Here is a 27,969-nt window from a genome sequence, read left to right as displayed (position 1 = left end):
AGTGTGAACTCTGAGGTCCTCAGGGTTCTGTCAACTGGGAAGAGTTCTCAGGTAGAACTTCAGAATTCTGGGACAGGGGAATTCACACCTTGCCAAGGAGGCTCTAGAGGGGTGGGGCTACCTGCTATAAAAGGAGAGCCTTCTTCTGCTCAGAAGCACTGCTTTGAATAGAAGTGAAGGCTCTTCATCTCAGCTGCTGCAGAACAGAAGCAAGTGGAGAGAGGAGAATGGCTGCTGCTGCTGCTATGGAAATGTTTCAGCAATTGCAGAGCCAGATCACGTGTCCCATCTGTGGGAACTACTTCTGTGAGCCAGTCACCATCGGGTGTGGGCACAGCTTTTGCCGAGCATGTCTCCCAAGGTCAGCAGCTACAGCTTTCTCTTGCCCTGAATGCAGACAAATGACTCAAGTCAGAGGCTTCCTGTTCATCAATGGGAGCCTAGCAGAGCTCACTAAACTGGGCAAACAGCTCAGGTCCCAGCTGTTACAGAGTACTGGAGGACAGAGGCGCTGTGCCATTCACAAAGAAGTCTTGGAGTACTTTTGTGAAGACGACCAGACCGTGCTCTGTCTAAGATGTTGTCAAGCCCCAGAGCATGGGGCTCACAGGCACTGTCCTGTAGAAGAAGCTGCATCCAATTGCAGGAAGAAGATCCAGCACCTGCAAAGATGCTTGCAGAAGTACTTTAAGGAAACTAAGAAACTTCTTGTTAAGGAAAAGAGACCTGTTATTGACTGGGAGGAGATGATCAGCAAAGAATACCGGAAACGGGATTCCCTCATGCGGGATGAGTTATATCATTATCTGGAAAGGATGGATCAAGAAAAAAAGAACAAGAAGGAGAGACTATCCCAGGAAAGCAGCACCCTTCAGGACCTCATGCTAGATCTACAGGAAGCAGACTCCCAACCCAATCTGGATCTGCTCCGGGATGTCAAGGAGTTGCTGGAAAGGAGCAAGTCAGCATTGTCCCAAAGGGCCAAGGCTCTCATCCCAGAGGTAAGAGTGTGTCCTATCTCTGGCACGATAGAGACCCTCAACCAATTCAGAGTGGACATCAGGTTGGATCCCGCATCAGCCAGTCCTTGCCTGATTGTGGCTGAGGATCTGAAGAGTGTAAGAGCTGGAGAAGGCTGGCAGGTAGACAGCCCACATGGTGATGACTCTGATCTTCCCATGGTCCTTGCTGAGCAGGCCTTCACCTCAGGCATACAGTACTGGGAGGTGGATGTGACACAGCTGCCTCAGTGGACACTGGGGATTCACACAACCTACTTGAGGATAAAAAGTCCTGGGAGAATAATTAAATGTGCCCTTGTCTTTTTCCTGAGATGTGTCAAGAAGGAAGATGGACAATATTTGCAATCTTATCCTGGATCACTGAATCACAAACTGAAAGGTTCTATTCCCCGGATTGGAGTATACTTGGAATATAAAACTGGCAATCTGGCCTTTTACAATGTTCTGCAGAGTTCTCTTATTTATCAGTTACCTGATATTTCATTTGTAGCCCCTGTTAGACCCATGTTTTCTCCTGGTCCCCCACTCCAAGGAACAAAGCCTGCTCCCATGAATCTCTGTGCAGTGGATTCTCATCTTTCTTCTTGCTGCTATTCATCTCTCTGAGCATTTCTCCACGGAGGAATTCTCAGCCCACCACTAGGCTCCCCGGCTGGTGTTTTTCCATTTCCAAACTTTGCCTGCAAGAGAAGGAGCATCACCAACTTCTAGATGGCTTGCCTTTAACCCTGCAAGCTGAAGAAGACTATTTCCAAGTATGTTGTGCCTTCTTATTTTCAATGGATTCTATGAAACTACAATATATCAATTCTTTTTCAGCAGTTAAAAGAAAAAAAAAATTAACAACACACATGAGGACTGTGGTTTTTATACTCTTCCTAGTTCTTTGAAAGCCATGGATTTCAACCTTTTCCACTCCTATGCCACTTGAATTACTGTTAACTTTGCTTTTGACCCATTTAATAAAAATATGAAATGAATTCTAGCTTTTGGTGTGCTTATTTGTATCTTTTTTTTGTGTGTATTTCTTTCCTTTGTGTCAAGTTCTGTTTTCTTGGCAAAGTTATTTGTTACAATGAATTTAACTTTTCTAAAATTATCTTCATCTCTTCAAGGAATCTAAAGAATTTTAAGGAATCTACAAACAGCTTCCCCGGTTTCTCTCTGCCCCTTCTTGGCTCTGCCCCTTCCACTAATTGTTTTTAATTGGCTTCATACATTACAAAAATTCAAGTCATATTATTGTTGCCACCCTAAAGAACTTTGGGGTATAATGGACTCCAGAAAACTGATGTGAGAAGGAAATCAGTGCTAATATGGATTACTTCAGTAATTCCGGGAAAAAAACAAACAAACAAACAAACAAATAAATAAAAATCCTTTTTTACTATCAGCAATCCCAGTAAATCTTGCTCACAAATTACAATTTGTTGAAGAATTTCTCAATTCATAAGTCCTAGTGTCATGCTGGAAAGTAATGTTTTCTACCTTAGTCCATTTGACTGGATATCTTATGGATCAGAATAAAAATTAGAATTTAAAATTTTATTCCAACTGAAATGACAGGCAGTTGGTGAATAGGTGTTATCGACCAAAATAAAGACTGAAACAAAAACATCAAAGAATAAGGAAAAGAAATCACTTACACAAATATGCTGGGAATATTTTTTTATTTGGGGAAGAAGCTGGAAATCAAAGGGATATGTATCATTTAGAGAAGGACTATACACATTATGGTCTCAAGATGCAATAGAATCCACTTGAAACATTTTTTAAAAAGGATGAAAAGAAGAGTTTCAGGAAATAATGGGAAGTCTTCCCATTTGGGCTTCTGTATAAGATAAGAAATATACATCACTTTGTTTTAGAATCTTCTGTACTTTCTTTGCTTCTCTGACTCCTAGAAAACACATCTTTATGAGGCAAAATCAAAAGGGGAAGTATAGGTAGAGGTGGGATATAGGGGAGTGGTCTCTTCAACAAAGTTAAGCAATGTACTGATGTCATCTTTTGGTGAATAAAATTACAACAAAGGCAATTTTTTTCTGCAGGACAAGACATTTTTACAATTTTATAACAGCCATGTGTAAACTATTTGTAAGATGGGTGACACTGGTAGGTAAAACTCTGAGCATGACCAGTTTATTACTAGACTAGCAGTAATCAAAACACTGAGACATTGACTTCTGTCTCTCAATAAATAGAGACATTCAGGGCCAACAGGACTTTCTAAACTTAGGTATGTTTTCCTTCTCATTGATCTGCCAGTACAGTATTAGGACCTATTTTATCAAAGATAAGACAATGCTGATTGGTAGATTGGCAGTTAGTGTGACATTAAAGTACAGATGATCAAGTCACCCTCTGCCAGTAATGGAATACTCATTGCTAGCTGGGTTTCAACTGCATCTAATAAATCTTCCCTGGAAAGTATAACCATTCCAAACCCCTGTTTGGTCTTTCCCTTGGAGATCAAGCCACAACCAAATTTCAAAGGGAGAAGCAAGGATAGTACAGTTGTCTCCTGGCGAGAAACCAGAAAAAGATAGTTTTTGTCTTTTTAATTAACAAGGAAACCAAAGCAAGGGTACCCACTTTAAACTGATTAATAAATACATACTTTGAGGAGCTAGACAGGAGAAGTATTCTTTTGAGCTTGGCTAAGAGATGGGGTTTTGGCAAAATAGGGGGGAAAGGTGGATTAAAAAGTAATATTAATAATCAAATGATAGAACTCAGTATTAATTGTCTTCAAGATATTATAAACATTGCTCCACATTTCTATTACTCTACTCTGGAAAAGAGGGTGGAAGAAGTATCTTTTTACAACTCTTTCTTGTATCCAATTTTAGGTTATTGTAAATTAAGCTCATATTTAAATACAAAGTATTCTGCTTAGTATTTAAGTTCTTCACAACCTGGTCTCTTTCTGTCTTTTTAGTTTTTGTGTTTTTACTTATTTTACATTACTCCCTTCCATGAACTTACACTCCAGTGATTCTGTCCTGCTTCTTCTTTCCCATAAACAAAAACACATTTTTCAACTTTGCACAGAGTTAACCTTTGGAATAGGCATTTCTGGCTTCATGCAAGAAGAAGCTTAGACACTTGAAGTACAAGAGGGGAAAGTTCTTTCCTCTTTTACCATTTGTCATGTTTGGTGGAATAAATGGTTGTAAGAAAGTTGTTTCTCTGGCACAATCAGGAAATGTTTGAGATGTGACATGAATCTAGGTGTTCTTGATGCAAAAGCCATCTCTCCATATGTGCCATCACACTTTATCTCTCCTTATGTACAATTCTTAAAAAAAAGAACTCTCCATGAATGCTCATCAGCAGAATACTAAGTGTTTTCCTTTTCCAGGAATTCCCTCCTCTTTGAATTTCATCTTCTAATCGGAGCAGTTGAAAATGCTAGATTTTTAGAATGTCCTCTCCCTTATATTTGAGAAGACTCCACTATCATCTTTAGTCCTGTCAGCTGATCCTTCTCACTTGCTACAAGGCCCAAGCAAGTAGTTTCTGAGTTTAAAAAACCAACTCTTTTTAATGTAGCTTAAAACTCACTTTCTCCAGATAGTCATTTTAGAACTTAGAATAAATTGCAATGTGGCAAAGAGCGAGTTCTGATTCCCAAATCTTAAGTTTTCAGATGTAACAAAAACAAGATGACTTTAATTATTAATATAAAGTATATGTCTATTTTCTTCCACTGATCTTCTTTTCCGTAAACAAATCTGATAATTACATCCAAATCATAACATTTGAAATCTATTACTGCCAAACCTCCTTCTTTAACTTTTTTTTTTCATTAATAAAATTTTATGAACTGAATGAAGAAGAAAGCAATAAATGTTGGAGGGCATGTGGGACAAGAATTCACTACTGGAAGAATTGTGCAGTAATCCAACAATTGTGAAGAACAATCTGAAATTTTGCTCACTGTTCTAAAACCGTGTATACCCTTTCGCCCAGCAATAACACTAATACCTCTGTTGATTAAATGAAAAGATGGTAAGAGAAAAAGGAAAATAATATAGATGTTCTGAAATAATTTTAGCAGTTCTTTTTGGCAGCACAGGACTGGAAACTGCAGAGAAGTCCATCATTTGGGGAATAGCTGAACAGGTTATAGTGTGTGATTGTGATACAATACTGCTACGATAAAACAAATGATGAGCTCAATGATCTTAGTAAAATATAGAAAGAAATAAAGATGCATGAAATGAGGAGAGCCAAAAGGACGCTGTACACAGTAACAAAATATTGTTTTAAGAAAAACTGTGAGACACTTTTTGACTATGATAAATTCCCAAGTTAACTGCAAATGAGATATAAAGGAAGATGTCATCTGCACACAGATAAAGAACTGATAAATAAAATTATAAGGATGGTGTAGGTATATACATTCATGCAAACACAAACACACATACCATAAACATATTTATGCCTAATGGTAGCCATCTCCAGGATGGGAGAGTGGAAAGAAGAAAAAAGTGAAAAAAAAGAGAATTACCAGATAACTTTATTATACATTTTAAAGGATTTTTATGTAAATCCTTTCTTCCTTTTCCCCCCTTATGTTCAGAATAAAATTAAAAAAAAAAAAAAAAAAACAAAAAAAAAAACAACAACTGCAATGTGCAAAATTAGCAGATCAGTAAACTGAAACTACATTCTAACTGAGTAGATCTCAAATTCACACTGAATATCTAAATTTCTGAATATACCTAAGGCTGAATTTGGAACACCTCCTTAATAGCCCTCAAAGAATCAAAGGGGGCCAGTTGTCTATGTACTTCATCATTACTGTTGGATTAAACCACGCTGCAGCATTTCATTCTCACTGAAACATTTCCCCCATGGTTCCTTACAAATAGAATCAACTCTGAAATTCAGAAAAGGAAATTAAGATTTCTAAATAAAAAACCTTTTTTTATGATTCACTCAGGATACTTCCTTTGAATTTCAGCCCCTCCCAACACAAGGTGGAAATTCACCTGGTCCAGCATAAGATGAGAATTCAATTCATTATTAGATTATCCCGGATTACCTCTCTGCCAAAAGCATGGTTCTGCTACTTCCTGAAATTCACATTCTTGTGATTGCATTAACAGTGAGCACCATGGAGTTCATACCTCTGGGAAAATCGCTGTCACATATGAGTTTATTCTTGGCTTTGGAGGTCAGGAGAATTCACACCTTGAAAGAAGGAGGGGCTTCATGAATGTGCTTAGCAGTATATGAAAGGCCTAAGAGGAGACAGACTCAAGAGTTTCCTTTTCCTGAACACAGAGAGGAAAGGCAGACCAGTGGAAGCTGAAGAAAAGATCCCAGGAGAAAAAAGAAAGGTAAGTTTTCCTATTAAAAACTTCATTTCTGAGACAGGAATGCAAAAATGTCCATCACAATATGGCAGTCATTGAGGTTGAGAGGTATAGTTCACCACATTATACTATAAAAATTTGGGAATGAGTCTTCTGAACCCAGCAAAGGGAGAAGAGAGAAAGAATTCATGTTCATGGGTTCTTTCCTAATCTATGTCAGAAGAAGTGGAGAAAGTCAGCTTGCTAAAAGGATAGGATTAGTATCTTCCCTTGTCCACCTAGCGATCTGAATTTCTCCCAGGATCAGTTTTCAAATATACTTTAGAAACTACCATTCCTTAAAGAAAGTATTCTCCAAGCCAATGATAACCAAATGAACTCAAAGATAGAAACTCATACCCAATTAATTGGCAAAGATCAGAAGAGATAGAAAAAATGGACAATGCTGAAACATCTGGGAGAAGATAGATGAACTGACACTACTGGTGGAGGTGTGAGTTAGTTACTCAAGTAGACATTTATAATTATGCCCCCAAATGGATCTAAAGTATCAAGAATCCATAGACATAGATGAAGAAATGTTATTCTCAGTCAGTCATAGATGAAAGGGTACAAAGACAGAGTATCATCAAATTCAGTCAAATAGTGATCCTATCATTTTTCCTTGTAGTGCAGAATTAGAAAGAGCCTTGGTACTCTAATTCTATGATTGCTATAGGAATTCTTGAGAGGAACAGACTTCAAGAGGCCTCAAAGATCTCCAAACACTATATATTTTTGGATGGAGATGTAGAACCAATTAGCCTAAAGAAATAGAGTACTGGAGTGGGTCAGAGGAGACTTATTGCTGAGGAAGTGATAAAAGGGAATGGGATCGAGGTGGTACAGTGCACAGACTGCTTGGTTTGGAGTCCAGAAGAGTTCTCATCTGAGTTCAAATGTGGCCCTAGAATCTTATTAGCTTTACAATCCCGGGCAAGTCACTAAAACCTGTTATTTCATCTCCTATAAAATGAGCTGGAGAAGCAAATACCGAAACCACTCCAGTATTTTTGCCAAGGAAACTTCAAATGGGGTCAAAAAGAGTTAGATATCACTAAAAATGATTGAACAACAAAGAATCCCATTCATCTGGGTGAGAGAGTAACTTGGCAAGTCCAAAACTTTAGATTCTTTTGTTGGGGCAGTCTGGAGCCACCATGGATGCCATTTCCTGATCTCTCATCCACAAAATATATTGATTTTCCAAAATGTGTATTTCAATTAATTTATACAGATAGTAGGATCTCTGCCATGACTGGGGCACATGCAATAACTCTTGACTAAAAGAAAAGAAAGCTCTTTAATTTAAAAAGACCTGAATTGGTAATTACTTCCTAATTACTCTTAGGTGCTAAGGAAATAATTTTCCAGGTGAAATTTCCTCTTTTTTTCCCTGAAAATAAATCTTTCAGTTCAAATGAACCTCTGCCTGATATCATTGGCAGTTGTTTCCCCCAACCCATTTTCACAGTTATGGCTATTCCTCAAGTATTTGGTAGAGTGGATTGGTTTTCAAGTTCTCTTTCCTAGTAGTGAACTCTTTGAAGAGTGGGATCATGATTCTGTATTGTTCTGAATCACTCAAGACTTTGACAAAACCTAAAGCTTAGTAATCATTGAATAAGTAGTCAGTTGATTGATTGATTGATTGATTGATGAGTAAACACTGAGATTCAAAGTCTGCCTAAGAGAAATGGGGAATAACAGGATAATAAATAACAAAAGTTTTTTTTTTTTTTTTTTGGGGGGGGGGGAGGATGACAAAGTCCCTTATATTTTACAATGGCTGTATCCCAGTACATACAGATTATGAGGGTAGGGAAGTGTATGGGGAAAACTTAAGCTCCAGCCCCTACTCACTTTGATGTTGTGTGCTGCTCTAGTTTAAGACATTCCCAAACTGGAATTCACATGCTTAGAGGCTCCAGAGGATATCCCAGGTAGGTGTCCCTCTGAGGAAAATTTTTGTTGTTACTGAAGACCAATTTAGAAAGTGCTGGGAACCTTAGAGTTCATCTAATTTCATCATTTCATTTTACATAGAGAGAAACAGACCGGAAGAGTTTTTTTTTAAAGTGATGACCAAATTCAGTACTAGAATTTGAGCATAGTTTCTGAATCCAAATTTCTTATTATCCCTTTGTAACAGAATATTTCTTTCATTATTATTTATTGCTATTATTACTTATTATGCCTATCATTTTATTATATAAGTGGCATAATTGGTACAGCACTGGAATGGAATCAGGAAGACCTACTTTCAATATCCAGCCTCAGATATTTATTTAGTTGTTTCATTCTGAGCAAGTTAGTAAACCTCTTTGCCTCAGTTTCCTTGACTGTATTATTACAGAAATAGTATCCCCTAAGTCTCATTCATTGTGCTGATCAAGTGAGGTGATATTTGTAAAATTTCTAGCACAGTAATTGGCACATGGCAGACACTTAATAAATGTTGATTGATTATTAGTTGTTGTAAGCCAGAAAATTACAAAAGTAATGGAAAACTCCAAGCATGATCAATTCATTAGTGAATCCAGAGGCCCTAAATTTAATTGGATCTAAGATCTTCCTCACTATCAGAGGCCCCTCCTCTTGGGTGCTAACTACTTTTATATACTCCTAAAATAAGGAGACATTACAATTTACTGCTCTCTCAATTCCAGAAGGGGGTGAAATCTTAGGGATGTCTACCAATCATAATTATGTCATGACCTCTTCACAGGTCATAAATTCCAGGTGATCCAAAGGTCCTAAGACCCTTTCAACAACATCTCAGGAGATTCTACAAGACATGAGCCCCTAGGGTTTGACCAATGCTAGCCTACAGTCTAAGGAAGTTGTGAGCTGGAAATAAAGATCAGTAGGGAATGGTCAGAAGTGGTTCATAGGAGGGAGAGCTATTGCACTAGCAAGTGAATCTTATTACAGCCTTTCCTAAGTCAAGGAGGGGATCAATGCAACAATTACATGCTATTACATTACTAACAAAAGGAAGGTAATTGAGAAACATAATAAATATAATCTTCAAGGAGGATTAATTCTTATCCTAACAGCAACTTGAATTAATCATTCTGTTTGATTCACTAATACAATCACTGATAATCATAAAAATCACAACAAATTGATTAAATACTGATTGATTTGAATAAGAGTATCAAAATTATCTCATACAGCTTTGGAAATAGGAGAGCTTTTCTGGTTCTGAGCAACTCACTTGGCCTCTCATCCTGAGGTTCCCTATCCACTATGCAGACAATTTCATGTACTTGATGGGGGTTTTGTGTGGACCAAAAAAAAAAAAAAAAAAAAAAGTATGAAATGCATCATAAATGTCTAAGGTGAAACTAGATGTTATTACATATTATTGTGTCTATCTTTCTAAGTGATGGAGTCTATACCTGTTAAAGACTTTCTCCAGGTTTATGGGGGATATCATCAATTATGATTTTGCTTGCTATGGTGTTCTTGAAATGTGCTTTTTAAAACTTCAGAAATGAAGGTGTAGAAGTATTCTTACACTGCCTCATTTTCTCTCTTCAGAATCATGGTTGATGCAGTACAAGAGGGCCTTTGTGTTAACTGCTTGAATGAAGTCATTAAGCTAATCACAGCTGAATGTGGACATATAATCTGCATGTCTTGCTTAAGGAAAAATACCTCTCCATCTTCTTGTTGTACTACATGCTGGGAATTTTCTCAGTTAAGAGATCATCAATTTGATATTGCCATGTACCCTGAAGGGGAAGGCATATGTGAGATACACAGGGAAGACCAGAAGCTGTTCTGTGATAGGAATAAGACCCTACTCCTTCAGGAATGGCACTGATTGTCCATGCACAATTTCGTTGTTTCTGCATTAACAGTATTCAGATCTAAGTGATAAGCTATGTCAGAATGGGTTCATGGTCTTTTGTAATGTGCTGTTGTCTCCAGAAGCTGCTGTTTGCTCTCTGGGAGGAGATCTGCTGTGTCAACTCAAATCTCTCAGACAGATTCTTCTTCCTGTAGAGAACTGTTGTCTCCAGACAGTTGCTGTTAACTCTGGTCCAAAGTGAGACTTCCCTCTTTTATCCTCCCAGAGAATGGGTGTGGGATAATGCAAAGGCTTCTGGGAAAAATTACTTCAACCAATGAACTTGCTCCTCCTAAGCATGCAAGCTCTTCCCCAGAAATTCACAAGTACAACTCCCAGTCATGGCTGGAACTAGAGAATTGTCAAGTACTGACTTAGCACTTGGTAAGAACCTAACAGTCTTTCCTTTGGTGACTCTTCCTAACAAATCAATGAAAAAGTACCAGCTTATCAGGGTTATTGAGTTTCTTAGTTTCAATTAGGTCACAGAACTCAGGCTGAGAAAAGAAATTTCCTAACTGCTTATTCCTCTTTCTTTACAAGAGAAGATGTAGAAAAAGATGGAAATCTTTCACAGAAAGATCAAAATAGTTCAGAAAAGTGTATTAAAAGAGAAGGAGCAACTTCTGGTCTGGGCTGTGGTATGGAATGTAAGTATCAAGATACCTCCCTCAATAATATGTTGAATATCCCCAATCACAGATAATTTTCATTAAAAGCCTCTCAGACTTAATTGACTTGTCTGGAAAGTGAGGAAATGGAGGTTCATAAGTAATATCTCACTTATCACATGTCACTAAGGAATTCAATTTTTTTCAGCACTTAAGTGAATATCCACTTTATTATTATTATTATTATTATTATTAATCATTTAATGGTATTTTCTTTTTCCATATACATATAATTTCCAACATTAATTTTTGCAAGATTTTGTGTACCAGATTTTTCTCCTTTTCCTTTCCCTTTTCCTCTCCCTAAAACAGCAAGCAATTCAATATAGGGTAAATTGCAATACAGGTGCAATTTCTCTAAACATGTTTCCATATTCATCATATTGAGCAAAAAAAGCAGATTCAAAGGGGAAAAAACAAAACAAAACCAGAAGCCAAACAATAACACAAAGGTGAAAATACTATGCTTACATCATATTCAGCCTTTTTTTTCCTCTCTGAATGTGGATTGAACTTTCCATCACAAGTTTCCTGGCATTGCCTTAAAATAACTCATTGGTGAAAAGAGCCAAGGTTATCACAGTTGATTAGCACATAATCTTGTTCTTACACTGTATAATGTTCTCATGATTCTGTTCACTTCACTTAGCATCATTTCCTGTATGTTTTCTTTCTTTCTTTCTTTTTTTTTTTTTTTTGCTGAGGCAATTGGGGTTGGGACTCGCCCAGGGTCACACACTGAGGAAGTGTTAAGTACCTGAGGCCAGATTTGAATTCAGATGCTCTTGAGTTCAAGGCTTTGCTCTATTTTCTACACCACCTAGCTGCCCCTCATGTAAGTCTTTCCAGGCTTTACTGAAATCACCTTGTATATAATAACTTAGAGAACAATAATATTAAATTACATTTATATATCATAACTAAGTAGGTAATTCCCCAATTGAGGGGCATCTACTGAATTCCAAGTTTCTTACCACACAAAGGGAGATGCAAAAATATTTTTACACGTATGAGTCCTTTTCTCTCTTTTGTGATCAAATGAGTTCAGAAATTTGAATCAAACTAATATCTTCTGACCTGAAATCTAGAGTTAAGTCTTAAGTTGTCTCTCATTGGAGATGACATCTATCCCTGCCATCTTGGTTCAGCTTTCTGATTTGTTTCCCAGTCTTAAGATTCCTTCATCAATCAAAACAGAAAAATGAGATTTTAAGGGAAAAGGGGATTAACCGGATAGGACACATTTGATAAATAGACTTTGAGAAGTAAAGAGTTTGCTAAGCAATAGTATGAATTGATCACAAAGTGGCCTTGAAAGAGTACTTGGAAAATACTGAATTACATGATCCTTCCACCATCATCTCCCATAGTAATAATCACATATTAAGCTTTTCCCATATTTTAAGTACTGTGACAATTGGTGGGGAGAAATTAAAAGACAGAATAAGCCTCAGCCCTTAATGATCTCTCAGATTAATGAAAAAGAAAACATGAAAAGAGACATGTTTGGCCAAGAGATATACGAATTAAATTGAGTATAATCAAGAGGAAGAAGAGACTAACATGAAAAAAAAATTGGGAAAACACTGCTCATAGATTGGAGGATTTTATCTGGAGTTGGAAGGATGTTGGGAACTCATCAGGTAGTGACAAGGACAAAGTGAGTTCCTAGCATTAAAAGAATTCCAGTGATAAAGAAATGTGTGGATAGAAGAGCCTCTCTGAGTACAAGGAGGCCATTGTCACTGCAGCCTAGAATACATGGAGGGCAAAGATGTTGAGGAAGACTGGAGAGCTTAGACACATATTTCTGATTCATTTCCAGTCAGGCAGGCATGTTCTTATTATCAGACTTAGGTATTTATTTACTTAATAATTCCCCCCTAGTAATATTAAACATCTATAAAACAAATGTTAAAAATGTTTTTAAGTTCTAGGCACTCTTCCTTATCCTCACCCACAATTAAGAAATCACATGTGAAGTTATGCAAAACATCTTCTCAAAAGTTGTGAAAGAAAACATAGATCTTTTACCCTCATTAAAATAAAAATCCTCAAGAAAAATTAAATAATGAGAGAGAGAGAGAGAGAGAGAGAGAGAGAGAGAGAGAGAGAGAGAGAGAGAGAAGAGAGAGAGAGAGAGAGAGAGAGAGAGAGAGAGAGAGAGAGAGAGAATGAATGCTTTATTCAGATATAATCAGTTTCTTCTTTGGGTATGGATATGATTTTTTATCCTAAGTCCTTTGGAATAGTTGTGGATGATTGCTCTACTGAGAATAACAAAGCTAGAACATTGCTATTCTTTTTTTGTACAATATATTTCACGTTGTTCATAAAAGAATTTCCAGATGGTTTTTTTTTCTCCTCCTGTGTGCATCCTGCTCAATATTTCACATAGAATGATAATATTGTATCACAAGTGGCCATCCCTCCAATTTCCAATTATTTTTGTCTTGAGAGCTGCTATGAATATTTTTTGTACATATTGGTCATTTTGCAGCCATGACCGGGGACAAGACTGAAGCTGCTCCAGCAAGTCATGCACTGGGACCGTATGCTGGATTGCCATCCTGGTGTCATAGTCATACTCATAGTCATAGACCTTACTGCTGAGCTTCTAAGTTTCAGGGCAGTTGGAGCATAGGAAATTCTTATCAACTCTTACTCATTGATGAAAAGCAGAAAACAAGAGGAAATAAGAGGAGAAATTCCCTAAGGGTCTCTGTAGAGAATGATTTTTAGTAAGGAATCACCATGTGCCTCTTTCCCAAATTATATAAGATAAAGAAGAAAGACTAGGTTCTGAAGGATATAGTTGTCCAAAGAGAAAGATGTTTGTAAATCAGAGGTGTAAACCATTTTCCATTCCTTACGCTTTCTTTGTACTCTTAGAAAGCTCATTTTCTAACTTCTTTCATTTCTACCTGGTAAGAGGAAGTTATGTTGTGCTGACTTCTATAAGATCTCTTCCATATCTATTATCTTAGACTATATTTTAGAAATGAAATCAAAATCCAGGAACTTATGATATACAACTAGAAAGTGGCTCCTTGGAGATAAGACTTTATTAGATACTCAGGCCTTGACAGCCCTGTGAAATGAAGAGATTCCGCAGAAAGATCTGTGTTAAGACATAAAACCTTCAAATATTGGGAGAATATTTGTCTGCATCTCAAGAACTTATGGCCCCAGGTCAATAGACAGATGGAGATATAATTTCCTTTCATTATTTCTTCTCAACATGATGGAGTACAGAAGTGACAAAATTTGGGGAAATAAAAGCTGGTGACATTGATGAAACAATTTACTTTGAGAGATTAAAGACACTATAGAACTTGACATTTAACTAATTGTACTGTCCCATGAATTTATCAAGAGCATCTAATGTAGACTTAGGTAATGAAGGCATAATTTAATTCATGAGAACTGGAGAAATCTGGGCATTCCAAATTTAAAAAATTATTCTTATAATTGGAGCTATTCTGATCTTTACTATAAGGAGAAAGAATTCACATGACTTACTGGGCCATTTTGCGTTACTTAAAAGCCACAAAGACTAAAATACTACCTTCACCTCTCCCTTGAAACCTTTATTATCCTACAAACAGATTTCATCTAAACAGATATGGGGGTGTATTAGAATAAAAGGAAATGCTTGAAAAAGAAAGATCTAGTCCTCAGCTAAGATTGCAGTTCCATTTCCTAACCATAGCATAATTATTTACTGAAAATTCTTCCTCCCAAGATACTAAATGTTCTGGTTATCCATAGAAGGAATGCTATAGAATTCAAGTAAGGTCTTCCTCTCACTAAGGATATTGAAATCCTTTCTTTTGGACTGAAATCTTTTCCTTTTCATAGGATATAATCTGACAGAGAGATGCAATGACTACAACTTGTCTGAAGAGAAAAAAAAAAAAAAAAAAGGGCTGTCACAATTGTCCCTGGCTTCTCAGAGAAGAAATACCTTGCCCATATATTTGGAAGAGTTCAAGCTGAGGATATTGTATTAAGAGGATTCTTTATTGAGGCTAAGTCCCAAGATAAAGTGTTTGAAGAATTCTATGCCAGAATTATCAATTTTAGAATTGCTATGAAGAGGGATGAATCATCTACCAAGTTTTTTCTCCAATAAAAGGGCAGCATGAGTAAAGAGCCTTTGCACAGAAGTTAAGGTAGTTCTAAATAATGTTGACTCATTGAATGAATTCTTGCCAAATATTCATGTGTACTGCTTTCATATTTGGTCAATCATAGAATTATAAATCTAGAGCAAAGCTCCTTAACTAGGCATAAATGAAATTCCTGCCCACCCCCAAAATCAATGGATTGATATTAGGGGGTCTGTAAATTCCTGATATTCTATCAGGACCAGCTTCCCAAAACATTCCCATTAGCAATGGAAAGTTATTTCTAAATTAGTGATGACCTGATCAACATAGGAGAGCTCAACTTATGGAAAAACCAATTTGATATACGAAATTACTAAATATTCACTCCATTTTTCACAATCCATGATCTGCCTTTCTTAGGTGGCAGGGAAGTAGGATGAAAACACATAAAGAAAATTCTAGATCAATCTCCCTAATGAATATTGATACTAAAATCTTAAATAAAATATTAGCAAAAAGATTATAGAAAACCATCCCTGGAATAACAGACCATGACCAACTATGATTTTTACCAGGAATGCAGGGCTGGGTCAATGTTAGGAAAGCTATTAGCATAATTGACTATATCAGTAACCAAATTCACAAAGAACATATGATCATCTCAATAGATGCGGAAAAAGCATTTGATAAAATCCAATGTCCATTCCTATGAAAACCACTTGAAAGTCTAGGGAAAAATGGACTTTTCCTTAAAATAGTCAGGAGCATTTATTAAAAACCATCAGTAAACATCATATGTGATGGGGATAAAGTGGAACCAACCCCAATAAGATTAGGAGTGATCTTATCACCATCATTATTATTATTCAAGATAGTATTAGAAATGCTAGCTTCAGCAATAAAGGTAGGGAAAGAGATGAAAGGAATTAGAATAGGTAATGAAGAAACCAAATTAGCATGCTTTGCAGATGATATGATGGTATACAGAACCCTAGAGATTCTCCTAAAAAGCTATTAGAAATAATCCACACCTTTAGCAAAGTTGCAGGATACAAAATAAACCCACATAAGTCATCAGCATTCTTATATATCACTAACAAAATCCAACAGTTAGAGCTACAGAGAGAAATTCCATTAAAGTAACTGCCAATAGTATAAAATATTTGGGAATCTATCTGCCAAGGGAAAGACAGGAATTATATGAGCAAAAATACAAAACACTTTGTACACATATAAAATTACAGAGTAAGATCACTTGTACCATCTTTTGACGCTACTTCTGAGCCAGTCAACCATCAGGAGTGGGCACAGCTTTTGCCCAGCATGTCTCTCAATCTGAAGAGCTACAACTTTCTCTTGACCTGAATGCAGCTCTCAGGTCAGAGATTTCCCATTAATCAACAGGTACCTAGCATAGCTGACTGAATTGGGCAAACAGCTCAGCTCCCAGCTTTTGCAGAGTAATGGAGGACAGAAGCAGTGTGACACACACAAAGTCTTCAAGTTCTTTTGTGAAGATGACTAGACATTACTGTGTGAGATGATGCCAAACCCCAGAGCATGGGGCTCACAGGATTTCTCCTGTAGAACAAGCTGCTCCCAATTTCAGGAAGAAGCTCTAGCACATTCAGAGTTGCTTGGAGAAGCACTTTGAGGAAGCAGAGAAACTTCTTGCTGAGGAGGAGAGAACTGTTGTTGACTGGCAGGAAATGATCATAGGAGAATTCTACAAACTGCACTGCCTCCTGATGGAGGAGGAATCTCATTGTCTTCCAAGGAAAAAGCAAGAAGAGCAGGGCAGAGTATTTCAGCAAAGGAGAACCCTTCAGGACTTCAGGCTAGATCTAGAGGAAGCAGATTCCCAACCCAATCTTGATCTGCTATTGAGTGTCAAGCAGTTGCTGGGAAGGAGTGAAGCAAAATTATCCCAAAATGCCAAAGCCGTTATTCCATAGTAGAGAATGTGTCCCATCTCTGAAATGATAGATGCTCACCTGATTCAGAGGGGACATTAGAATGGATCCTCCATCACCCAGTCCTTTCTAAGAAGGCTGGCAGGTGGACACCCAACCTGGTGATGACTCTAATCTTCCCATTGTCCTTTCTGAGAAAGCCTTCAGCACAGGCAGACAATATTGAGAGGTTGATATAACAATTACCTCAGTAGATACTGGGGATTTACACACACCTGAAGAGACAAAGTGGTGGCAGCATGACTCATTGTCCTTCTGTTCTTCCTGTGATGTGGCCAGAAGAAAGAGGATTACTGTTTACAATAGTATCCTGGAACATTGAACCACAGACTGAAAGGCCATATTCCCAGGATAACGCCCTACTTAGCATATCAAACTGGCATTCTGGCTTTTTACACTGTTCTCTGGAGTTCTCTTCTTTATCCATTACCAAAAATTTCATTCATAATACCTATTACACCTATCTTTTTCCTGGCTTCCAGTTCTAGGAACAAAACTTGGTTTCATTTCTGTCTAGGTGATTCTCATCTTTGTACTTGCTGCTATTCATTTATCAGAACATTTCTCCAGGGAGGAGCTCTCAACCTACCACTAGGCTTCTTGGCTGGAGTTCTTCCATCTCCAAACTTTCCCTGCAAGAAAATAAATATCATCAACTTCTAGATAGCTTGCCATTTACCCTGCAAGCTGAAAGGGGACCATTGCCAAGTGTTTTGTGCCTTCTTGTTCTGAGTGGATCCCATGTATTTATGAAGTTTTACAACATCAATTGTATTCCAGAAATTTAAAAATTAACATCAACTCCTATGAAGACCATCATTTTCATAGCTTTCCTAGAATTTGTTAAAGTTCTATGAGGTCCATAGATTTCAAAATTCTATGAGGTTCATAGAATAGAGGTTCCTAGAGGTTCCCTTTTCTAGTCCTGTGCCCCTTAAACTACAGTAAACTTTTTTTTTTCTTTTTTTGAGGCTGGGGCTAAGTGACTTGCCCAGGATCACACAACTAGGAAGTGTTAAGTGTCTGAGACCAGATTTGAACTTGGGTCCTCCTGAATTCAGGGCTGGTGCTCTATCCACTGCACCACCTAGCTGCCCCCAAGTCTAACTTTTCTAAAATTTTATTCACCTCTTTATAGAATCTAAAGACATTTGAAGAATGTAACTGTAACTTCCCTCTCAAAGATCACCTAATCCCAGGCCTTTGGAAGCTCTGTTAAACAAAGAACCACTACCCAAGGAGGCAGTTGCATTTTATGTGATCACTTACTGCACTCCTTCAGAAATAGCAGCTTCCAGGGCATCCATTTGAAAGGCACTGGAGGCAACATTGTTACATCTTTTTATAATCTTTTCAAGGCTCGCATCCCCATCTAAGGAGAGCATGGCTTTCTGGCAATGGGCATTAGTGTTCTCTCGAACTAATTTCCAAATAAAACCAGCTGCTTCTCCTTTACCTACTAATCTCTCAACAGCCACCTGTAGGGAACCACAAACATCAGGGAAAGATTCATCTAGGCTCTGTCTGCAAAGTCTGCTAAATCTGCAGACAGTCATCCATTGCAGAGACTCCCCAGTTGTAAGGAAAACGTCTTATTCTACATCCCTGCCTATGGACTCTAAGCTGGTTATTTATATTAACTCTCCTTTGGGATTACCCCATGTCTAGCCCCCTCAGCATGAATAGGTGGATCTGCAGAAGGGAGACACCTGGAGTTAGTGCTTCATTCTAAGAGGAGATCTAGCAACAGGACACACCCCTTCTCATCTCAAGGAACCACCTGTAAGACACAACCTCCTGCCTCAGAGGCCAAACCCCTTTTACCCCCTGGGCCTGCCCTACCAGCTGACATACATGGCAATTCTCAGAAAAGGAGAAATGTCCCTATAACAACTTCCTGGCTTCTCTCTCCTCTTCTGTTTCTGCTGTTCAATAATTGTATTTTAATCAGTTTCATACATTATAAAAATTTGAGGCATATTATTCTTAACACTCAAAAGACCAATGGATTTGACTGGCTCCAAAAGACTGATGGAAGAAGGAAATTAGAGTTAATATTCATTACCTCAATTATCCCAGAAAGGCAAACTCTATTTTTTTTACTGCCAGAAATCCTTGTAAAGCCTATCCACAATGCAAAATTGTTGAAGAATTTCTCAGTCCAGAAGTCTAAATATCCTGCTGGATAACAATTTTGTCTACCTAGGTAAATTTGGCTGGATATCTTATTGATCAGGAGGCAAGATTAGAACCTAAAATTTTAATCTGCCTTAAATGACAGACAGTTGGTAAGTAGATAGAATTTACGAGAAAAAAAAAAGAAAGATTAAAAAAAAATCAAAGAAACAAGAAAAGGAATCACCTATACTAGTTTGTATTTTTTTTTTTTAATTCAGGGCAAGAAATTAGAAAACCAGAGTATGTATCAGTTGGGAATGGCTGTGAATGTTTTGGTATCAAGATGCAAGAGAATACATTTGAAACAGAAGAAATGACGAAAAGAACAGTTTCTAAAATTCATAGGAGGAATTTCACATTTGGGCATCTGTTTCAGATAGAAAATATATGTAGGATTTAGTCTTCCCTCCTCTTGTAGGACTATAGTAAAACAATAAAGTATTGCCAACATATATATGAATTTGACAATATCAAATAAATTGCTGTTTGTTTTTAAGTTTATGTTGTCTATAATAATATAGGACTTTTACGTGTCAAATATTTATCACTTTATTTGCTCACATTCTCTGCTCTTAAGAACATTAGGAATTTGACATCTTTTTTTTAAGAAGCTATTTTTATGATTATTGTTAAAATAAACTTTACTGATCACTTTACTTTTTAATCTTATGTACTTTCATTGCTTCTCTCACTTCTAGAAATCAGTCTTCTATAAGGTAAAATTAGAAGGGCGAAATATAGGTAGAAGTTGGGTGTAAGAGTGTGATAAGTTTAACAGTAAGCAATATACTAAAGTCAGATTGTGGTGAATAGTATTATAACTGAGGCACATTTTCCCCCAGAACAAGATATCATTTTAATAACAGCCATGTGTAAAGTGTTAATAAGATGGATGGCACTGGCAGGCAAAATCCAGGGATTGTATGACTAATTTTTTTCTTAGGCTAGCTGTTATAAAGACAGTGGGACTTTGATTTCTGGGTCACAATGAAAAGAGACATTGAGGGCTAAGAGAGCCTTCTAAACTTAGGTTCGTTTTCCTTCTCATTGACCTGACAAGACAGTGGCATCTTTTGACAAAGGTAAGAGCGCTAGTAGTTTGTATGACTGCTGGGTGAAGTAATAACTGAAAAGGATATGAATGGGACCAGGTGAATTCAAGCTTACATCTTGACTTTATTTCTTACAGCTTCCTTTTTATATCCCACCTTAAGCATGTTTTTCTCTGTTATACATTATACAAATGCCAGAAAACCACACAAAGTATAACCAAGGTTGTGACATTTCCTTGTTCTGTTAGTCAAGGCACATCCTGTTTGTGTTTTTCTCTTAGGGGGCCCTTTTTGCTTCTACATAAGGTATACTCTGGTTATATTCTGATCTTCTATATAAATAATCCAAGGGAGCTTGGATATAGGTCACCAGCTTTGGTTAGGGGGCTAGCCAAGTCCCCTAAAGTCATCCAAGAGACCTCATCTTGCTTGGATTTTCCAAAAGACTTACATCTGACTCCTGATTGGTAGATTGGCAGATAGTTCAGGTACCGATAATCAAGACATCCTCAGCCAATTATGGAATATTTATTAATTGACTGTCTTCAAAGGCCTCTAATAAATCTTGGCTAAAAAATAAAATCACACCAAACCTCTTTTTTGCCCTTCCTTGGAGATCAGATCTCAAATTTTAAAGTGAGAAGCTAGGACAGTGGAGTTGTCCCCAAGGGAGAGAGCAGTTCCAACTAGTTCTTTTTCTTAAAGAAGAAAGGAAAGCTGGGGTGCCACCTTTAAAGTGGCTAATAAGTAGATATTCCAGGAGGCTAGGACTAGTAAAGATACCCTTCTGCATGTGGCTAAGAGATCGTTTTTTGGTAAAATAGTGGGAAAATAGAGATGACAAAATAGTTTTAATTATCAAATGATACAATATAGTATTAATTTTCTTCAATATGTTATAGGTATTACTTTGCATTTCTATTTCTCCCCTATGGAACCAAAACAGTGAAGGCAGAAGTATCTTTATATATATATATATTCCTTGTAATTGATTTTGCTTATTGTAAATTAAATTCATTTAAATACAAGGTATTCTGCTGGGTATTTATGGATCTTCCCAACCTGGCCTCTTTCTATTATTTTAATTTTTGTGTCTTTTTTTGTTTTCTTTTTATGTTGGTGTACTATTCGCCTCCATGAACTGACAGTGACTCTGTCTTGCTTTCTTTTTCCCATAAACAAGTAGGAATTTTCCATCGTTGTATAGACCTGATCTCTGGAGTGTGTGTTCCTTGTAGAATCCCTAACCTGCACCTTGGAGAATCCCTGGCAAGCAAGATGAAGTTTAAGCACTTGAAACACAAGTTGATGGAAAAGGTCTTTCTAACTTTTACCTTTGGTGGAATACTTGGAAGACGAAAGATATTACAGAACAATCAGGAAATATCTGAGGGATGACATGAATTTAGGCCTCCCTGATGCAGAAGGTATCTCTCCATATGAGCCATCACTTTTTGTCTCTCCTTATGTCTAACAAAATTTCTAAAAAGAGAACTGTCCCATGAATGCTCATAAGCAGAATACAAAACTTCAGATCTCCCTTGCCTCTGAATCTCATCTTCCAATAGGAGAAGTTGATAATGTTCCCTTCTTTATATTTACTTCTGACAGCTGATCCTGTTACATTTGCAGTCCTACAATATCCAAATAAGTAATCTCTGAATCAGAAAGGCCAAACACTTTTCTATGAAGCTTAAAACTCACTTTCTCCAATCAGTCATTCTGGAGCATAGAATAATCTACAGTGTAGCAAAGAGTGACTTCTCTGTAACCTCCTCTAGCCTTCTCTCAAACCAACAGCAGATGAAGCCTCTAAACTGGTTTTAAAGTCAAAGAATGCACAAATATTTGTAATACAACACATTTCTAGAAGAAGATACCTTGGAAGAATTTCAGAACAGGTCTGTTTCAATCAGGCAGGGGACAGTCTGCCAAACCCAGACCATAGTATATAGTGAGACCAGGGCAAGAAGCTGGAGTGGAAAGTCAAAGTGTTGTAGCTTCCACGAACCTGGGAATGTTCTGTGAGGCTTCTTTAGGCCATTCTGTCCTGGTTGCAAATAGATGGTTTGGCAGATTGGCCTTTTGTAAAAGACAAATTGTAAATCACTGAGTGCAGGAAGAAGACCCGACCTAGCCACCATTACCCAGCACTGGAAATCAATTAGCAGAACTACCCCTGGGCAGCTGTCACTCTTGTTTTGCACACACTTCAAGCCTTAAAAAAAAGAATAAAAAACAAAAAAGAATGATCACCATAGGCAGATTTTATGGAGAGAGAGAAAAACAGACCTCAAATCCTGAGGTTCCTAAAGGCAAAGCAACTCCAGATAAAGCCCTAAAGAGAGACAAAAGTTGGTCCCCATTTCACAAAACTTTCTTCAAAGATTGCATAAAGGATCTTAAAATAGAATTAGAAGAACAATAGGGAAATGAAATGAGATCATTGCAAGAAGGAATAAAAAATTTTCTATTTTGTGATCAATAATGATTTCTAATCCTTCTTTGGTTATAAATTCTTTCTTCCTCCACAAGTCTGAGAGAGGTAAACTATCCTATGTTCTTCTAATTTATTTGTAATCTCATTTTTTTATGCCCAGGTTATGAACCCATTTTGACCTTATTTTGGTGTACAGTGTTAAGTATGGATCAATGCTCAGTTTCTGACATACTGATTTCCAATTTTCCCAGCAATTTTTGTCAAACAGTGAGTTCTTATCCCCAAAGCTGGGGTCTTTGGGTTTGTAAAACACTAGATTATTAAAGTTATTGATTGTTTTTTCCTTTGAATCTAACCTGTTCCACTGACCAACTAGTCTATTTACAGCACCTTCATTTGATTTTTTTTTTCATTAGTTCTCTTGAAATTCTTAACCTTTTGCTTTGCCATATGAACTTTGTTGTTATTTTTTCTAGGTCATAAAAATAGATTTTTGGAAGTCAAATTGGTATATTGCTAAATAAATAGATTAAATAGTATTGTCATATTTATCATATTTGCTTGCCCTATCCAAGAACATTTAATATTTTTTCAATTGGTTATATCTGATTTTTTGGTGTGAAAAGTATTTTGTAGTTTTACCCATATAGTTCCTGATTTTCCCTTGGCAGATAGATTCCTAAATATTTCATACTATTGGTAATTACTTTAAATGGAATTTCCCTTTATAATTCTAACTGTTGGATTTTGTTAGTGATAAGTAAGAATGCTGATGACTTATGTGGGTTTTATTTTGTATTCTGCAATTTTGCTAAAGTTGTAGATTATTTCTAATAGCTTTTTTAGTAGAATCTCTGGGGTTCTCTAAGTATACCATCATATCATCTGCAAAGAGTGGTAATTTGTTTTCCTCATTACCTACTCTAATTCTTTAATCTCTTTCTTGACTCTTATTGCCAAAGCTAGCATTTCTAATACAATATTGAATAGTAATGGTGATAGTGGGCAACCTTGTTTCACTCCTGATCTTACTGGGAAGGGTTCCAGTTTATCCCCATTACATATGATGCCAAAAACTTCTTGATGTACAAGTGACCTGTTGTAAGTGAATTCTAGCTGAATTTGGAGATATCTGTAGTTGCCAGAAACTACAGAATTAGCCTTGACCAGTGTAAAGCACTTGAAGATTCAAAACATTGCTTGAGACTTTCTAAGTATTCTGCTCCCTAGCTTATTGCATGTGCATGTGTTTTATTCCTTTTGCCCCTGAGCCCTGCTCAAAAGACTCAAAAACCCATAAATACATTCCCCTTTCCTCACTCTACTTTGAGCAGCTGTGAATTTGCTCTGCTCTCTCCATCTCTCTCAATTTAAACAAAGATAGAATTTTTTTCCACATTTCTCTAGTACTTTGAAACCTTAGATCTAGTCATTAAATCACAGTGGAATGGCAGAGAAACTGAGGCAAAATGGAGATTAGAGAGTCTTTAATGTTTTATTTGAAAGGGAGAGATTTACTGGGACCAAATGGATCCATGGTTTCTTCCCAAGGCTGAATGGGACTATTGTCTCCAAGAATCTAGCAGAGAATGTTGAATACAAAAATTCCTTTATAGCGTAACAAGAATAATGACATAATGGGGGGAGGCACTGGAGAGAGAGAGGCACCTGATATTCTAATTAAATGGGATGGGGAGAGTTACCTGATATTCTAATGATGTCTAAAATCTAAGATCTTCAACTTTCAAACATTCTAATGATTAAGAGGGAAAGGTTGTGTTGCAGTATTGAGCATTACAATTAGGAATAGAGGCAGAATAATTCAGGGAAACTGGGTCAGGAAAATTATGGAAACTGAATTAGATCCATAAAAGGGAACTGTGGCACTACAACAGCCTTTAATTCACACTTTATACAATAAAGTTGTTTTCTCACAATAACTCTGTGAAGTAGGCAGCACAATAATATTACCTTCATTTTCAAGCCAAAATTTTCCTTCATTCAAATGTATTTGCCTACCTACTAAGCAAAAGGCTGTAAAGGGGATGGAGACTAAATTTTCTGCCTTCCTGAGAGTGTAAGATCAGATAATAAGAGTCCAGTATTTAGCTTGGATTAAACAATCTTCTCAGTTTGGCCATTGGAGGTTCAATTCAGGTCTCTTTTAGTTTCATATTAAGGCTTCCATTTCCTTCTGAAGGAACTGCCATCTCTCTAGTGGGGTGAGCTGGTCTGAAGTGATTACTAATAATATTATCTAATTTCACAGTGCTTTGAGATTTGCAAATTACTTTATATAGCTAATCCTGTTTGGTCTTTAAAAAAGCTTTATAATAAGAAGTTATTATACGCATTCTAAAGACAAAATGGCAGACAGAAGTTAAATTACTTATCTAAAGTCACAGAGCTAGTTAGTGGTTGAGAACATTTTTGAACTTTGTTCAATAACCTTATGTACAAGGCCACCTAGTGGCCTAAGTATTACTTTCTACTATCCCCCTTCCCTGCCACCTCAGAAAGGCAGATCATGGATTGTGAAATTGGAGTGAATATTTAGTAATTGTTTCTATCAAATTGGTTTTTCCAAAAGTTGAGCTGTCATATGCTGATCAGGTCATCAGTAATTTGGAAAGAACTTTCTATTGCTAACGGGAATGTTTGGGAAAGCTGGTCTTAATATCAGGAATGTCAGGAATTAACAGACTCCCTAATATCTATCCATTGATTGGGGGTTGGGCAGGAATTTCATTTATGTCAGATTAAGAAATTTTGCTCTAGATTTATAATCCTGTGATTCATCAAATATGAAAATAATGCACATGAACATTTGACAATGATTCAACATTATTTAGAATCACCTGAACTTCTGTGCAAAGGCTCTTTACTCATACTGCCTTTTTATTGGAGGAAAAAGCTTGCTAGATGATTCATCCCTCTTCATAGCAATTCTGAAAGTGATGATAATTCTGGCATAGACTTTTTTTTTTTTTTTTTTTTTTTTTTTGAGGCTGGGGTTAAGTGACTTGCCCAGGGTCACACAGCTAGGAAGTGTTAAGTGTCTGAGACCAGATTTGAACTTGCGTCCTCCTGAATTTAGGGCTGGTGCTTTATCCACTGCGCCACCTAGCTGCCCGCTTGGCATAGACTTCTTCAAACACTTTATCTGGGACTATGCCTCAATAAAGAATTTTCTTAATTATGATATCCTCAGCTTGAACATTTCCAAATATATAGGCAAGGTATTTCTTCTCTTAGAAGCCAAGGACAATTGTGACAGCCCATTTTTTTTTTTTTTTTTTTTTTGCTTCAGACAAGTTTGTAGTCATTGCATCTCTCTGTCAGTTTATATCCTATAAAAAGGAAAAGGTTTCAGTCCAAAAGAAAGGATTTCAACATCTTTAGTGAGAAGAAGACCTTACTTGAATTCTATAGCATTCCTTCTGTGGGTAACAAGAACATTTAGTATCTTGGGAGGAAGAATTTTCAGTAAATAATTATGTTATGGTTAGGAAGTGGAACAGCAAACTTGTCTGGGTTATCTATTACTGTGCTTAAAATACTATGGCTATTGCTTTTTAGACATCAACTCCCGCCCCCCCCCATCGATGCCCCTTTCAGCACGAAGCAGCTTGATGATCTTCGACGACAATTTTCCCTACCCCCAAAAGAATTTGTGTCCTATTATTTGAGAAGGGGAAATGATAATGTCAAAAAAAAAAAAAAAAAGAGATAGTTCAAGATAAAAATAATTAACAGAAAATTCTTGTCTCAGGAAGGGTAAAAAGAGATAATTTGAGATACAAATGATTAAGAGAAATTCCTGTCTTATTTACAAATATCTCGGCAACATTTTGGATAACATATCTGCAAATGTTGTTTTGATGACCCTAGTTATGTATAAAAGGAAGTTCTAAAAAATGGAATCCTTGTACTCGGTCTACACCAGCCTTGTGCCTGCCAACTGGCATCCCCTTGCCAGTCAGTTTGGTCTTCCTGGAGGCCTAATGCCTGTCTATCCCTTTACTATCAATAAAGACTTTGTTTTGATACAGCATTGAGTAGCAAATTCATTTGTTACTGAACCTGCCCTTGGTTACTTTGGAGAGAGAGAGGTTAATCAGACTCAGGAGGAGAACAGCTAATACATCTTGGCTTAGAGCCCCAATTTACTCCTCATCAGTGAACTCCTGTGGGGTGAGGGGAGAATAAATTCTATGTATATTTCTTATCTTATATAGATGCCCAAATGGGAAGACTTCACATTATTTCCTGATAATCTTCATCATTTTTTTACGTGTCAAGTGTATTCTATTGCATCTTGAGACCATAAAGTGCATAGTGATATATACCCCCTTTGATTTCCAGCTTCTTGTCCCCCACCAATAAAAGTACTCCCAAAATATTTGTGTAAGTGATTTCTTTTCCTTATTCTTTGATGTTTTTTGTTTCAGTCTTTATTTTGGGCAATAACACCTAATCACCAATTGCCAGTCATTTGAACCTGAACAAAATTTCAAATTGTAATTTTCATTCAGATCCATAAGATATCCAGTCAAATGGACCAAGGTCGAAGACATTGATGTCCATATTAGCATTGATTTCCTACTCATATCAATTTTCTGAGGTCCATAAGACCCCAAAATTCTTTAGGGTGGCAATAATAATATGACTTCAATGTATGAGGCCAATTAAAACAATAGTGGAAGGGGCAGAGCCAAGAAGGGGCAGAGAGAAACCAGGAAGCCGTTTCTTAGATTCCTTAAAATTCTTTAGATTCCTTGAACAGATAAAGATAATTTTAGCAAAATTAAATTCATTGTAACAAATAACTTTGCCAAGAAAACCCCAAATGAGGAAACAAAGAGCTTAACACAAAGGAAAGAAATGCACAACAAGAAAGATACAAAGAAGCACACCAAAAGCTAGAATTCATTTCACATTTTTATTGAATGGAGTAAAAGATAAGTTAACAGTAATTCAAGTGACATAGGAGTGGAATAGCTTGAAATTCATGGCTTTCGAAGAACTTTGACTAATTCTAGGAAGACTATGAAAGCCACAGTCCTCATGTGTGTTGTTATTTTTTTTTAACTGCTGAAAAAGAATTGCTATGTTTTGAAATTTCATAAGCAGAATCCACTGCCAATCAGAAGGCACAACATACTTGGGAAGAGTCCTCTTCAGCTTGCAGGGTGAAAGGCAAGCCATCTAGAAGTTAGTGATGCTCCTTGTCTTGCAGGGGAAGTTTGGAAATGGAAAAACACCAGCCGGGGAGCCTAGTGGTGGGCTGAGAATT

General features: G+C 36.9%; 1 protein-coding gene across 1 annotated transcript; it reads left to right on the top strand.

The window, feature by feature from the left end:
* Positions 1-227: 227 nt before the first annotated feature.
* LOC141562380 (E3 ubiquitin-protein ligase TRIM58-like) lies at positions 228-27,964 on the top strand. Its single transcript, XM_074302420.1, has 2 exons — positions 228-1,216; positions 27,913-27,964. The coding sequence occupies exons 1-2, from the start codon at positions 228-230 to the stop codon at positions 27,962-27,964; spliced, it is 1,041 nt and encodes a 346-aa protein (XP_074158521.1).
* The last annotated feature ends 5 nt before the right edge of the window (positions 27,965-27,969 follow it).

This window comes from Sminthopsis crassicaudata, chromosome 3 (genome assembly GCF_048593235.1).
Source record: "Sminthopsis crassicaudata isolate SCR6 chromosome 3, ASM4859323v1, whole genome shotgun sequence".
In the NCBI taxonomy this organism is placed as follows: Eukaryota; Metazoa; Chordata; class Mammalia; order Dasyuromorphia; family Dasyuridae; genus Sminthopsis; species Sminthopsis crassicaudata.
This window is presented reverse-complemented; position numbering and strand designations above follow the sequence as displayed.